This window comes from Garra rufa, chromosome 7, assembly GCF_049309525.1.
Source record: "Garra rufa chromosome 7, GarRuf1.0, whole genome shotgun sequence".
Lineage (NCBI taxonomy): Eukaryota > Metazoa > Chordata > Actinopteri > Cypriniformes > Cyprinidae > Garra > Garra rufa.
This window is the reverse complement of record NC_133367.1, coordinates 29,772,765-29,789,379: the sequence shown is the minus strand read 5'-3', so window position 1 is coordinate 29,789,379 and position 16,615 is coordinate 29,772,765. Positions and strand designations below refer to the sequence as shown.

The 16,615-nt window shown below is 34.8% G+C and overlaps 1 protein-coding gene across 1 annotated transcript; it reads right to left on the bottom strand.

The window, feature by feature from the left end:
• Positions 1-9,514: 9,514 nt before the first annotated feature.
• Positions 9,515-12,360, bottom strand: foxq2 (forkhead box Q2). Its single transcript, XM_073844894.1, has 2 exons — positions 11,808-12,360; positions 9,515-10,346 (listed from the first exon to the last, which is right to left on the bottom strand). The coding sequence occupies exons 1-2, from the start codon at positions 12,180-12,182 to the stop codon at positions 10,005-10,007; spliced, it is 717 nt and encodes a 238-aa protein (XP_073700995.1). The 5' UTR covers positions 12,183-12,360; the 3' UTR covers positions 9,515-10,004.
• Between the last annotated feature and the right edge of the window lie 4,255 nt (positions 12,361-16,615).

Sequence of the window (16,615 nt, the reverse complement as noted above, 5' to 3'; positions counted from 1 at the left end):
AATAAATGGAAATAAATTAAAGTAATAGGCCTACATGTTAGTACAATAAAATGGCAGGCAATTGTCCCAGTAACCTTATAACTTTATATGTGACCCTGGATCGCAAAACCAGTCTTAAGTAGCAATAGCCAAAAATACATTGTTTGGGTCGAAATTATAAATGTTTCTTTTATGCCAAAAATCATTAGGATATTAAGTAAAGATCATGTTCCATGAGGATATTTTGTAAATTTCCTACTGTAAATATATTAAAACTTAATTTTTGATTAGTAATATGCATAAGAACTTCATTTGGACAACTTTAAAGGTGATTTTTTGCACCTTCAGATTCCTGATTTTCGGTCAAATATTGTCCTATTGTCCAAATATTGTCCTATCCTAACAAACCAAACATCAATGGAAAGCTTATTTAATTTAAAAAAAAGTAACCCTTATAACTGGTTTTGTGGTTTCATGAGCAAGTTTAAGCAATTGTTGAATCTAATAAGCTTGAATCTAATAAGCTCTTGCAAACAGATCTAGTATTTACGAAAAACTTTTGCTGAATTGTGACATTAAAATGCGAAACATATGACAAATCTTCTTTTTGCAAAAATGTTTTGGTATATAGGCTAATGTACATGTAAGGGACAGAAATAACAATGATCTAGAAACAACATAAAATGTAGTAAAATCATAGAAAAATTCCAAAATCTTTGATGTGCATGTTGTAATATCACTCTTTCTAGTTTGGAAGCAGAATCTTCGCAGGTGTTCCCGAAGGCAGGATCTTTACAGATTCATTCTTCAGAAAGGCCCAATTGAAGGTAAGTACGTATGTGAATTATACAAAGACATTAAGGGTGATCGATTTTTTCGAGTATTTTTGTTTGTCATTAATTTTCATGACGCATTGGCGTTTGAGGTTCCTCTCACGAAAACAAAACAGTGTCAGTCATCTCTTAAAGAATTAGTTTAAGACCATTATGATTTTATTTGCGATATTTGAATCTACAATCAAGCCAATATTGGGTTTTATTGTTTCCTATTTCATGCTTACCATAACAGCGAATTGTTGCTTTAGTGTTCGTGATCACCTTATTTTTAACGGAAGATCCGGCGCAGCTAACTTGAATGTGCGCGGCTTCCGGTGTTATTTTATTTTTACCTGTATAAAAGCAGTCTGTCAGTCTGCTTTATGCTGCAACCTGCTTTTTTGCTATAATATTGTTTTCATTTATTGGCATAATCATAAACACAAAGGCAAATAGTTTTATCGTTTACTTTGTTATTAATTCATCTATGCAGCAAATAAATCGTCTTGCACATTGATGGAAAATACCACACTTCTGCTTTGCCATCTGGTATTTATGTAAAACATATGAGGACAATCAGCTTTATACAAAAATGTTTGGGTATAATGTATAAATAGGCTAAGAGACAGAAATGATAATGATCTAAAAACAAGCATAAAATATGATTGTAGTATCATAGAAAACTTCTGAGTTTGACGTGCATGTTGTAATATGACTCTTTCTGTTTTGTTGTAGCCTACTTGAAGGCTACCGATTCACTCTTCAGAAAAACCCAATTAAAAGTCATACAAAGACGTTAAGGGTGATCGACATTTTAAAGGATTTTTTGTTTGTCAGTAATTTTCAGGACACATTCGCGAAAACTAAACCCTGTCAGTCATGTCTTAAAGAATTGGTTTAAGACAGTTTTTTATGATTTTATTAGCAGTATTTAAATATACAATCAATCCGTTGTTAGTTTTTATTGTTTCCTGTTTCATACTCACCATAACAGCGAATTGTTCCTTCAGACTGTTCATGAGCGCCTTATTTTTAACGGAAGATCCGTCTAGGGTCAGTTCTGGAAGGTGAAAGGTCACAGCATCATTTAAAATACCTTTTAAGAGTCCTTCAGAGATCTTATGTAATAGCAATGGGCTGACCGGAGGTTGTTAACCTGTATATGAAGGATGCTTCCTCTGAATATATTTTGACCTGTGGTAGGTTAATGAGAATGTAGAAATGTTGTTCAAGGTCTTTTGCATGAAAGCTCATTTTCATGAAACATGTTATAAGCATAAATTCTTTTTGAAATATAAACAGTTGAATAACTGTAATTAAATGTAACTATAAAATGTTTTGTTAGTTAACCCAAATTTACATGATGTGATATTCTAAATGAACTGTTTGTATTCAAGTAAAAATATATTGTTTTAAATGACTAAATGAGCCTGAATTAATTAGATTCAACTGCTGTTTGTTGTCTTTCACCTTAAATGTATATATTTAAATGAAGTTATGAAAAGATGAACTTATATATCATTATTTACTAAACCTCAAAAGGTGTTTTAAGATCATATTCAAAAATATTCAATCTGAAAAAGAGCAGAAGAGCAATATGTAAGTAATACTAAGCAATACTAATGGACAACTTGTAAATTAAAATGCCGCCTTTCACTATCACTGCTTTTGTAATTAATTACACCTGTAATAGGTGGACGGACTCTGTAATGCAAAATATTACTGAATATTCTTTAATGACTGCAGATCAAATACTAACCGTCTCCCAGGAACCTGGTGTCTTTGTTAGGGATTCGCCATCCTTTTCCTCCTCCTTCGGTTGTGCAAGCACTCTGCGTCCACCTTCACCTCTGCACCCCCTTTATCCTCCTCTATCTCTTTCTCTCCATCTTCTCTTAACTCATCTTCCCCCATCCTACCCTTCTATCAGTCCATGACCATTACGCTCATAAATCAATATTGACGACCCATCATGCGAAGGATGAATTACGGGACTGTGGATGGCTGTAGTCATGTGACCGGCAGGTTTTACATTATGTTTCAGCCATTTAGTTGACGCCATTATGCAAGGCGACTCGGAATGAAGTCCTTTCAATGCGAGGCTGAGGAAGGAGACGCATTACCATCTTTAAAAGCACTTCATTGCCGTTTCTCTTCAACTGATAAAGAACGAGGTGTGAAAGCAATGAATAGGCCGCTTGGTGATGCAAAGCAGATACCGTAGCTCTTAACAAGAAGTTTCATACAAACACACACCCACACGTTCACACAGAGGGAAAATGATCGATGCTACATCTTCTGTTTTCACAAGAGTGTTCCGATGCATTCATCCGCCACACATTGTGAGTAATCAGATGCTCACGATGTTGGCTTGAGATTATTGCTACGTGTATTTGTAGGAAATATTCAGTCTTTTATTTGGTTTAGCTGCAGAACTGAGAGACGAGGCCTGTGCCTAACCCTCAAAATAAAGATATGTGGGCTGCTAAGAGAGCCAATCACAGAAGTGCCTTCATCGCCCTCTGGCCACTCCTGACCTCTTGACCCTGGCCATGACCCCTTAGGCCAAAGGTTACCCTCAGGGGTCAAAAAAGACTACTGGCAGGCAGGTCCAAGAGTTGTCGCCATGGAAACCACTAGAGATAGATGAAGATAGAGGGAGGTAGAGAGGAGATCATGGTGCTTGCCAAGGTCCTCTTTGTTTCATGGTCCACTGGTTTTGTTGGTTTAGGATCCCCCTGCTGGACAAAAACAGTCAGATTAAAGGGACAGTTCACCCAAAAATGAAAATTCTGTCAGTAATCACTCACACTTATGTCGTTCCAAACCCCTAAGACCTTCATTCATCTTCTGAACACAAAATCCGAGAGCTTCCTGACTCCATAGACAGCAATGCAACATGTTCATGGCCCAGAAAGGTACCAAGAACATCGACAAAATAGCCCATGTGACATCAGTGGTTCAGCTGTAATTTTATGAAGCTATGAGAATACAAACAAAAATAACAACTTGATTCAACAATTCTTCTCCCCCGAATCACCCTCTGCCTCCATTATTGTCAATGTTCTTGGTACCTTTCTGAGCCTTGAATGTGGAAGGACCCTTGCTGTCTAAAGAGAGTCAGGAAGATCTCGGATTTCTTTAAAAATATCTTAATTTGTGTTCCGAAGATTAACGAAGGTTTTACGGACTTGGAACGGCGTAAGGGTGAGTAATTAATGACAGAATTTTCATTTTTGGGTGAACCATCCCTTCAAGGATGAAAACTGAATCATCAAGGTCATTAGTTGCTTTTTTTCTGCTGTACACACTACGACTATGATTGTTACTCTTTCAATTTTTATTCATTTAAAACAATAGAAACCATCACATAAATTCTAATGGTTTCCACTACAAATACCATTACAAACATTCAAACCATCAACTTTTTACCATTAAAACCATTAAAATATATATATTTTTTGTGTTTTATGACATAGGCCTATTCCATTAGGAATTTGTGGTTTTAACAAGCCACCAATAGAAGGTGACCAATTACCAGTAGACACCATTTGGCACCATTACAGTTTCCATTAAAACCAATACAACGTCCATTATAACCAGTAAAACATTAGAAATTCTGTGATGGTTTCTATTTTTTTTTTTTTTTTTTTTTAGCAGGGCATTGACAGATTGTGTTTATTAAGCCTTAAGTAAGTAATACTGAGAGAAGAATTGTGACCCTGGAGCACAAAACCAGTCTTAAGTCGCTGGGGTATATTTGTAGCAATAGCCAAAAATACATAGTATGGGTCAAAATTATTGATTTTTCTTTTATGTCAAAAATCATTAGGAAATTAAGTAAAGATCATGTTACATTTAAGATTTTTTGTAAAATTCCTACTGTAAACCTATCAAAATGTAATTTTTGATTAGTAATATGCATTGCTAAGAACTTAATTTGGACAACTTTAAAGGTGATTTTCTCAGTATTTTGATTTTTTTGCAACCTTAGATTCCAGATTTTCAAATAGATGTATCTCGGCCAAATATTGTCCTATCCTAACAAACCATACACCAATAGAGAGCTTATTTATTGAGCTTTCATATGATGTATATATCTCAGTTTTGTAAAATTTAACCTTATGACTGGTTTTGTGGTCCAGGGTCACAATTGGTTTTGAAATTAAATGCTCAACAAGCACAAATGTGACCCTGGACCACAAAACCAGTCTTAAGTAGCATGGGTATATTTGTAACAATAGTCAAAAAATACACTGTATGGGTCAAAATTATCTATTGTTCTTTTATGCCAAAAATCGTTCGGATACTAAGTAAAAATCATGTTCCATGATAATATTTAGTAAATTTCCTACTGTAAATTCATAAAAACTTAATTTTTGATAAGTAATATGCATTTAAAGGTAATTTTCTTAGCATTTAGATTTTTTTGCACCCTCAGATTCCAGATTTTCAAATAGTTGCCAAATATTGTCCTATTCTAACAATCAATACATCATTGGAACACTTATTTATTCAGCTTTCAGATTATGTATAGGCTAATCAATTTTTTTTTAAAAATGACCTTTATGACTGGTTTTGTGGTCCATGGCCATGGTATTAAACGCGTATATACGATATTTCCTGTGAATGCGCGAAACTTCCGATTAGCCGCTAAGGGTAAACAACAAGAATAAAAAAGTGCAGTAAACGGTAAAACTATTTTGTGCTAACAAACCATGAGTTAATAATTATAATACATTTAATTAACAAGTTAACAAACATCTGTTTGAAACATCAAGCACCATAACGAACAGTCTTTTGTCTAGTTAGCCTAAATGGAAATGGCTAACACCTGAAGCCTTCACCGCTCTTCAGTTGAAAATACGGTGGATAAATAAACCCTGAGTACAAAGTAAGTGAGATGATTGTGCCATCTAGTGGTTAGATTATGTACATTGCTACAACAGTTTTGTCTTTCTCCACTAAAACGTATCTGGAAAGATGCCAACAAGATAACAAAAGCAGGCCGCAACTGGACTTGACTGGAACTTGTCAAGCTAATTTTTTCAAGCAGTTGAAGCAGCACACTGATGTTAGTGAACAATTTGCTGTAATAAGTCTGCTATCCCAAAAAAGCTGTACCATTAGGAAGCCTTCAGTGTCTGATGATCTGGGGTAAGTCTGTCTTAACCAAACTGTGCCGACCCTGAGCTGCTGCACAGTTAATCACCAGGTAGCAGAAAGCTTTGGCACCGTAAAGGCGTTTGATCAAATCAGCTTTGGAATGCTGAATTGGACTAAAACCGAGGCCAGAATGTTTTGATCGGCCTTTGCCCCGCGACTCATCTCTTCTTACCCCACTGTCCGTTAATCAGGCCCACGTCTCCGGCGTTAATCTCCGCCCCCTCCCATGTACCTAATTAGATTAAGGGGATCAACACACCAAGCACTGCTCCACAGCTTAATGGTGTTGAGGGGACAGGCCTTTTATTCGAATGAGAAAATGAACAGAAGTCATTAAGAAGTAGTTATGCCTGTAGGCCTTTGCCAATCAAACTGTGAGCTTCATTGTCATTGTGGTGAAATTGCATGATTATAGCAATGGTGTTTTATCTTAATCATTTGTCAAATGAATAAAGGAGATGCAGAGAGAGAGTGCAAACTGCAACCTGTTCAACAGCTTGTATCTTATAAGCATAAGGCACGCATATGCAAGAGAATTAACGTCGTAAAGCTGTCAAAGGCAAGAGGATTTAATGCCGAGGACCATTCATGGGAATTAAGCAAATTAATGCGAAGAAAAGAAAGATTTGGTTAAGAAAATTTAATTAGATGGCGAGTGATAATTGCTTAAAAACCTCATTTCTTGGCTAGGTTCCCACTCCTTGCGTCTATAATTATGGCTCAAAACAATTATGCATGTATTTTTGTTGGCTGTTATTTTTTTAGTACTGACCTGAATAAGATGTTTCACATAATAGGCGTTTACATATAGTCCACAAGAGAAGATAATAGCTGAATTTATAAAAATGACCCTGTTCAAAAGTTTACATACACTTGATTCTTAATACTGTGTTGTTACCTGAATGATCCACAGCTGTGTTTTTTTTATTTAGTGATAGTTGTTCATGAGTCCCTTGTTTGTCCTGAACAGTTAAACTGCCCGCTGTTCTTCAGAAAAATCCTTCAGGTCCCACAATTTCTTTGTTTTTTCAGCATTTTTGTGTATTTGAACCCTTTCCAACAATGACTGTATGATTTTGAGATCTATATTTTCACACTGAGGACAACTGAGGGACTCATATGCAACTATTACAAGTTTTACAACTATTACAAAAGTGAAAACTTTTGAACACAATAAAGATGTGTACATTTTTCATATTTTGCCTAAATATCATGTTTTTTTTTCCATTTAGTACTGCCCTTCAGAAGCTACATGTTTCCCAGAAGACAAAATAAGTTACATTTACCCTGATCTTCAAATTTAAAAAGTTTTCCTCACTGTCTTCTAACTATCATATACACTTAACTATTGTATATTATTCATTATTTTAAATATAGTAGTGTATATATGACACTATCATTAAGACCTGTCTGAATACAAATGTCAAAAAGTATGTTGATGACGAGTACCCTAGATTTGTATAAATCTAAATAATTATAAATAAGGTCATTCATTTGACTTCTTTTTTCTAAGTGGGTCAGGGTTATATGAATTAATTTGATCTTTTCGAAAGTGAAGTGGGACAAGACTGCTGTCTTCCTGAAGCCAGTAGGAATCAGAAACCGATTTTCAGAGGTGTCAGAAAGGATGTAAGCCGAAATCATATTTTAGCCACTAATTATTCTGTCCAGATGACTCACATTAGCTCATGACCCTCTTGTCCTGCTTGAGGTAATGCAGTTTTGAGGCTTCATCTCGGCCCACGCTCAACTACCTCATCCCTCCCTCCATATTCTCCAGCAGCAGTGTAGGTCCTCACCCGAGGAACGCTTACCAGATTATGCTGTGTGATAAGCTTCCTATTTTTCGAAACTGCATGGAGATTTATGGGATTATCTGGGTACTTATCCCGGAGTCAGCTTTGGGCAGCCTGCCGAAATCTCTTAGGACTAAAGATTTGGCTTCTGAGCTCTTGTGTCTAATTATTATCTGGAGTGGCCACAGCCGTGAAGAATGTGTTCACTTTTTTACACCATGCGCAATGTGCTCCCAAAGAGATGCTCGCACGCCAACACGCTTGGTGAGAAATTAAATGGTATTATTGTATTACTGGTCTTAATAACTTGTTTCATTGCAGTATAAGATTTCACACAGTTTTGCTATATCTGTTTTAAGCACACAGGATTTTTTATCATCCTTATGGACCTCATTAGTTCAAACTCTAAAAAACATTATTTTAATGATTTTTAGTTTACTTTAGTTTATTTATTACAGATTTAAAACATAATGTTAATTTCAACAAAAAAAGTATTGAGGCACTTACAGTGGAAGTGAATGGGGGCCAATTTGTAAACAATAAAAAGCTTACGGTTTCAATAGTGTAGCCACAAGATGTACATTAGCAGAAGTTTGGACAGTGAGATTTTTTTTAAGAAGTCTCTTATGCTCGCCAAGCCTGCATTTATTTGCTATAAATACAACAAAAACAGTAAGTTACTGTTTAAAAGAACTGCTTTGTATTTTAATATATTTTAAAATGTAATTTATTTATTCCTGTGATTTCACTAAAAGCTGAATTTTTAGCATCATTAGTCCAGTCACATGATCCTTCAGATATTATTGCTGCTCAGAAAACATGTATTATTATTATTATTATGTTAAAAACAGCCAAGTAGAATTTTTTCAGGTTTAGAAAGTATAGAAAGTTCAGAAGAACAGCATTTATTTGAAATAGAAATCTTTTGTAATATTATAAATGTCTTTATTATCACTTTTGATCAATCTAAAGCATCCTTGCTAAATAAAAGTACTAAAAAATTATACTGACTCCAAGCTTTTGAATGGTATTTTTATACCATTATATTTTTATTTCAGATAAATGCTAACTTTTGGACCTTTCTTTTCATTAAAGAATCCTGAAAAAAAAATGAACTCAACTGTTTTAAATATTAATAGTTATAATTATTGGATCAAATAAATGCAGGCTTGGTGAGCAGAAGATACTTCTTTAAAAAACATTGAAAATCTTACTGTCCAAAAACGTTTGACTGGTAAATAAGTATGTCAATGTGATTTTTTTGTAGAAAAAACACCTACTAACCTTTTCTTTGTAAAATTATGTACAATTTTACAATGACAGTGTAATGTCAACGGTAAAACACTAAAGTTCCTGTTAAAATGATTTAAATTAAAGTTTTATAGCTCATATAATACACAAGTTTTAACAGAATAACAGAATAATTAAAGTAAGTGCTTTTATAAATGATTTGCCTCACATTTCAAAATTTGGCCCCATTCACTTCCATTGTAAGGGTCTCATTGCAACCTCAATTATTATTTCTTTTTTTTTTTATGAAAATGAGTGAGGCGTTGAAATTATTTTTTGTAATAATCAACATTATGCCACAATATTCTACATATTGAACCTGGAATATTCCTTTCAGAAAACGAAATTAATACAAAAAGCAATATTTTGTAAATTCCGAATTTATTCATTTTCGTTTTACAAACATTTTTGCACTTATACAACATGGCTTACAAAATATGTACAATTACAAGGATATGTTCACCCCAAAATAAAAATGTGGTAATTAAATACTCGCCCTCCTGTCGTTCCAAACCTGTAAAGACCTCCATTAATTTTCAAAAGACAAATTAAGATATTTTTGATGAAATCATAGAACTTTCTGAACTCTAGAACTGACACGGAAGAGAAGAAATTGTTGAATAAAGTCGTTATTTTTATTTTCTTTGTGCACAAAAAGTATTCTCGTAGCTTCATAAAATTACGGTTAAACCACTGATGTCACACGGACTATTTTAACAATGTCCTTACTACTTTCTGGGCCTTTAACATGTCAGTTGCTGTTTATGCAGGGTCAGAAAGCTCTTGGATTTCAACAAAAGTGTCTTAATTTGTGTTCTAAAGATGAACAAAGGTCTTACAGGTTTGGAATGACATGAGAGTGAGTAATTCATGACAGAATTTTCATTTTTGGGTGAAATAACCCTTTAAATTTCCAACACTTGAACAATACAAAGAAATAATTTGAGGGTAGATCCGGTCAAATCAGTCCATGAAGGGATGGTCTACGATGTGTCTGAAGTGCAGCCCAGTTCCAGTACACTCTGGGTGGGAAGCACATCAACGGATGTGTCGGTGGACAACACCAACACGGTGTCCGTTTCAGCTGGTAATGCACGGGTAACGAAAACGGCACCTGCCCTGTTACTCTGCGGATTCTTCTCCGGGCTCGTCGCCGGTGGTAGTCCCCATTAGAGAAGTCTTGAAAGTTGGCCGGATGAATAGCCCAGAAATGGCCCTTGCCATTGTCACTGCGACCAGCTTTGATGAAGCACTCATTTAAAGAGAGATTGTGTCTGACGCTGTTCCTCCAATTCTTGTCCTGTTGAATGGAAAACTGAATTATGACTTGATATTTTGACTTCTTAGAATGAATATGAGATCTTAGAGTTGAAAAGGTCTAGAAACGAAATGGTCAGTGTAGAAATTATTAACAAGTTGTTGAGAAAGTTGAGGGGAAAAGCTTGTAATGTATTTTAAGAAATTACTAAAAAATTGAGCATATCTAAGCAAAAGTTTGATGTCATGATTTTTAAATTCACTTGAAGTCAAAACCTTTGGTTTTACAGATTAAAATCCAAATGTAAGTCTTCTTCAAATTGTAGGATTCAAAATCTAGCTGTAAAATCCTGTGCTTTAACAGATAAAGATCCAAATATAAGGCTATGTCAGATTGAAAATTCAGGTCCAAGTTTATAATATTTGTTCTGCTTTGTTTCTTTTTCTTTCATCCCAGCAAAGCACTGGACATCGATATAACGTCAGGTTGACGTTGGTTCCCAACGTTGGAGAGACGTTGCATTTTGGTTCAGAATGAAAATCGGCTTGACGTCAGTACTTGATGCCAATTTGACATTGACTCAACGTTGAATTTTGGTTACACAACCTAAAAACAACTAAATGTGACTCTTGACCACAAAACCAGTCATAAGTTTTTTTTTTTCCTTTTTAATTGGGATTTATACATAATCTAAAAGATTAATAAAAAAAGCGGTTTTGTTATATAGGACAATATTTGGCCGAGATACAACTATTTGAGAATCTCGAAGGGTGCAAAAAAAATCTTAATACTGAGAAAATCCTCTTTAAAGTTGTCCAAATTAAGTTCTTAGCAATGCATACTAATCAAAAATTATGTTTTGATATGTTTATGGAAGGAAATTTACAAAATATCTTAATTGAACATGATCTTTACCTGAAAATCTTAACTTAATATCCTATTGATTTTTAGCGTAAAAGAAAACTTTTGACCCATACAGTGTTTTGCTATAAATATGTTTGTGCATAATCTGCTACTTAAGATTGGTTTTGTGGTCCAGGGTCACAAATATCAACGTCAGCTAACATCATATTGGATATCAAAATAATGTTGACATTAGACGTTGAGTTGACATTGAATTTTGGTCACCAGACGTCACAACCAAAATTTAACCAAATGTCTTATGATGTTGTGTGCAGTAGGTCTTCTAAAGTAGTACTTTGCCACTTCTGAAATGGTTCTTGACTTCTGAAAGACTTCTTGGAGCGCTTCAAGAAATGTAAAAAATTTGATTATTCAAGTATTCGATTAGAGCTACTCTTTGGTAAAGTAAAACGAATGGGAAGTAATGGGAAGTAATCACAAGGATGTAGATCAATAAGAAGTGGTAATTAGATGTTAGTTGTAGAACATCTTACAGATCTTTGACTTTTTGAAAGATTTGGACAAAATAGCTTAACCTAGCCACAACTTCCAGACAGAACTCTTTGAGGAATCTTAGTTGCTTCCATGAAGGTACAATACCTTGCTTTTGAAGTAAGGATAGTGATCCATGATCCATTGGTAAATATCACATAGCAGGAGCTTCTTTTCGTCTGAATCCAGGATGGCCATGGAAATGAGGGCGATGTAGGACTGCGCTGGCTTCTCGTCCACTCCTTCACTTTTCAGATTTGCCTTCTCGTGTTCCTCTTCACATCCGTTTTCTTCATTTTCACTATTTTGTTCTGAGAGAGTTTCATTGACTGTGCTTTGAAGACCTTCAGATGGAGAGCCATTGTTCTGCTGTTCCTCTGGTTCAGCTTTCTCATTGTTTCGTCCCTTATTGTACAAAAGATAGTCAATGGTGAACCGAAGTCCCAGTTGTTCTTGATTGCTGCGGCATGCGCTGTCCTCCATTTCTGTATTGTTCGATCTTTGAATCTGTTGCTTAGTTTTTGAAAATCCAGTTTTTGGATCCCACTTTATAACATTTTGTCCTGGTTAGACTTTCTTTGTCCTTCCTTGTGCTTTTCCTTGTCCGTTTCTAGAAGTGTTGGCAAAGATTAGTCCAACAAACGATTAATTTGGTAACAGATGTGACGTCAGTCTCTGAGGCATGCGTGAATCGAGCAAACAGGTAAATGCGTTCGTTAAGTTGTGTGTTTGTTCGATTAGCCACCTGTTCAAAGACAACAGCACCACCGACTCTTGCTAGAAAGCCTCCTTCTAGAAGGACTTCCAGAGCGTTAACGGCACTTAATTTAAATGCTCCGCATATTTAACCACGCAATTAAGAAGCAAAGTGGGGTACAAGAGAGTTAGAGGCAGGGGGTCTAATTGAGGGGGATTATTTTTATTAAACCAAGCAAATCTTTGTAATTAGGAGAGATTACACAGATTAATGTATTTGATTAATGTAAATTGTCTCGGGTGGTGGCTGCAGTGGTACAACATGACCTCTGGGTGTGCTTCGGCTGTTGGGGTCAAGTCTTTGGGACTGAAACAAAGGTATTTTGCATTTTAGTTTATTATAACATACGATTTATACAATTAATACATGTAAATATTATGTTTAATATAAAATTCTTTTTTAGCTTTTATTGTCATTCAAGCAAGATGCTCTTAAAGGTCCTGGTGCTAATTTTACAAACTATTTTGAGATTTAAGACTCGACACACAAATACACACAGGACATTGCATAACAGTACAGAACATAACAGAAGTTAAATGGGATTGTGAAGTGTCTTTTTACTGGTTTTGGTTTCTATATAAATAATCTGTATTTTTCCTTTTTGCTCCAGTATTTATTTTATTTATTGTTAAGTGTTGTACTGTAAACATTTCAACCACCGGTTTTAAATTTTACAGTATAAGTAAAAAGTTTACATACAGCTTGCAGAATCAGCAAAAAGTTAATTATTTTACCAAAATAAGAGGGATCATTTTTATTTAGTACTGACCTAAAAGGATGTTTACATATAGTCCACAAAAGAAAATAATAGCTGAATTTATAAAAAATACACTTACATACACTTGATACTTAATACTGTGTTTTTTTTTTAGTGATAGTTGTTCATGAGTCCCTTGTTTGTCCTAAATAGTTCAACTGTGTGCTGTTCCTCAGAAAAATCCTCCAGGTCCCACAAATTCTTTGGTTTTTCAGCAATTTTGTGTATTTTAACACTCACTGGTGCTTTAGAAGGAAACACGATGCATTAAGAGCCAGAGGGTGTAAACTTTTGAACAGAATGAAGATGTGTACATCTTTTTTTTTTATTAGGTACTGCCCTTTAGAAGCTACAGGAGATACTTAAATGCTTTCAGAAGACAAAATAAGTTAAATATACCTTGATCTTCACATTCAAAAAATTTTCCACAGTGTGAAAAGATGGATCTCAAAATTATATAGTCATTGGAAAGGAAGGAAAGGGGGTGAGTGAGGCCAAGTATGGTGACCCATACAAGGAATTTGTGCTCTGCATTTAACCCATCCAAGTGCACACACACAGTAGTGAACACACACACACCGTGAACACACACCCGGAGCAGTGGGCAGCCATTGCTGCGGCGCCCGGGGAGCAGTTGGGGGATCGGTGCCTTGCTCAAGGGACTCACCTCAGCCGTGGTATTGAGGGTGGAGAGAGTGCTGTACATTCACTCCCCCCACCTACAATCCCTGCCGGACCTGAGACTCGAACCTGCAACCTTTGGGTTACAAGTCCGAATCTCTAACCATTAGGCCACAGCTGCCCCACAGTTGTTGAAAAGGGTTCAAATACACAAAAATGCTGAACAACCAAAGAATTTGTGGGACCTGAAGGATTTTTCTGAAGAACAGCGGGCAGTTTAACTGTTCAGGACAAACAAGGGACTCATGAACAACTATCACTAAACAAACAACATGTCTTTTATGTGAAATGTCTTACTCAGGTTAGTAATAACTAATAAATATCATGCATTTTGTATGACCTCTCTTGTTTTGGTAAAATAACATTTTGCAGATTCTGCAAGGTTTTGACTTCAACTGTATATAATGAAACTTGGCAAACAAAATCTTAAGTTGTAAAATGTCATTTAGATACCATAGAGCTCTTATGTGAACAAGCATGCTGTATTGTTTTCAGATTATCCAAACGAGTGTCCTAAAGACTTTGTCAATTAGTTCATTATCGGTCTTATGAGGGTAGTGATTGGATTACATGTGAAACTGTGTTCCCGTTAAAGCCACTGTTAGTGTGCTTGCTTGTCTGTTGTTGACCTAACACTTAAGTTGCCAATAATATTACTGGGACACAATGTAATGTCCTCACTCAAAAGGCAGGACAGTTTGGACATGTGGGCAAAAGCATATCAAAAAAATATCTTAAAAAAAAAAAAAACTGCAAGAACAAACACACACACTTCTCCATATGTGCTATATAGAGTCCTGTAATGGAATCAAGGTTTAATTCAATGTTTTATGTATGGTGCTTTTCATAATACACATATGTGACCCTGGACCACAAAACCAGTCATAAGGTTAAATTTGACAAAACTGAGATGTATACATCATATGAAAGCTCAGTAAATAAGCTTTCTATCGATGTTTGGTTTGTTAGGATAGGACAATATTTGGCCGAGATACATCTATTTGAAAATCTGGAATCTGAGGGTGCAAATAAATCAAAATACTGAGAAAATCACCTTTAAAGTTGTCCACATTAAGTTCTTAACAATGCATATTACTAATCAAAAATTACATTTTGATATGTTTACAGTAGGAATTTTACAAAAAATCTTCATGGAACATGATCTTTACTTAATTTCCTAATGATTTTTGGCATAAAAGAAAAATCAATAATTTTGACCCATACATTGTATTTTTGGCTATTGCTACAAATATACCCCAGCGACTTAAGACTGGTTTTGTGGTCCAGGGTCACATATAAATAAATAAAAGGGTTAAACAGCTATTTGTCTTTGTAAATTGGTGCATAATTTGTATTGTTTTAAATATATTTACGTCTTCCATTTTGAATGCTTCTCTATTGCTTTTATGTCTTATTTAAAAAAAAACACAATGTTACTCTTTTTTAAATTTTAAGTGCATGCACATGTTGTTAATGTTTGTAGTAAAGAGCTATACTGCCCTACAAAGCAAAAAGGCAGTAACTACGCCGAGTGCAGAAATTAGAAAAATGACTTGAAAGTTATCCTGTCATCCAGCCTGTTATCCAATGTTAAAACCGTCCCGTGAGGATGACGCGGAATCACACACATTTGAGATAAGATATTTTGTCACATAACAAAGGATGCCTTGAATGTCATGAAAATGACAATAACTCATTTTTGACCAAAAATGCAGTTACTGCCTTTTTGCTTTGTAGGGCAGTATATAAAAACAAGTAAAAATGTTATATTCACATAGAACCATTCAAAAGAACTGTTATTATAAAATGTGTTAAAATATAATTAACATTAAAGTTTTACAAATATTGTAAAGATATATATATAGATATTTTTTCATACGTTTTTTCAGTTGAATTCATATCTACAGTACAGACCAAAAGTTTGGACACACCTTCACACAAATGAATGAGAAGGTGTGTCCAAACGTTTGGTCTGTACTGTACTGATATGAATTCAACTGAAAAAACTTGTGAAAAAATATCTTTCAGGTGGTCAAATAGCAAATAGTGGAGCTCTGCAGCCACCTACTGGTAAAAATTATTTTTTTTATTTTTAAAACTGGATTTTCCAAAAGATGGGCAAAAATCTTACTCTAAACCATGTGAAATTATCCATGTTATCCCCATGAATTAAAGTTAGAAATGTGGGTCTTTTATAAAGTGAATTTTAGATAAAAAAGCAGTTTTTGTATAAAAACCCATTAAAAAAATATTTATTTATTAATTTATATATATTTAAAAAAATATCACTAACCCACTGAAAACTGCACAAATGTAGAGTAAAAACTTTAATAAACAGAAAAATATACAGTACAGACCAAAAGTTTGAACACACCTTCTCATTCATTTCAATGAGAAGGTGTGTCCAAACTTTTGGTCTGTACTGTATATAATTACTGCTTGCTTGTTGCATGCCTGAATTACCTCAAAAGAGATAATAACAGATCATTTTCCTAAAAAAAACAACAACATTATCTGTTAAAGATTACACAAGAAGTGAGTTAACATGGATTTTGTGGGAGAACAGATGAAATAACATCACTGTCAGCGTTGCAGATCAACGTCTTAACCCTGGGGCGACTTTTGCTTGAGCCAATCCTAATTTTGTTACTTTGTCTTTATTGTTAGCATGTGGTTGAGCAAATTGAATAATTAGATTTTCATCCTAAATTAGTAAATTTA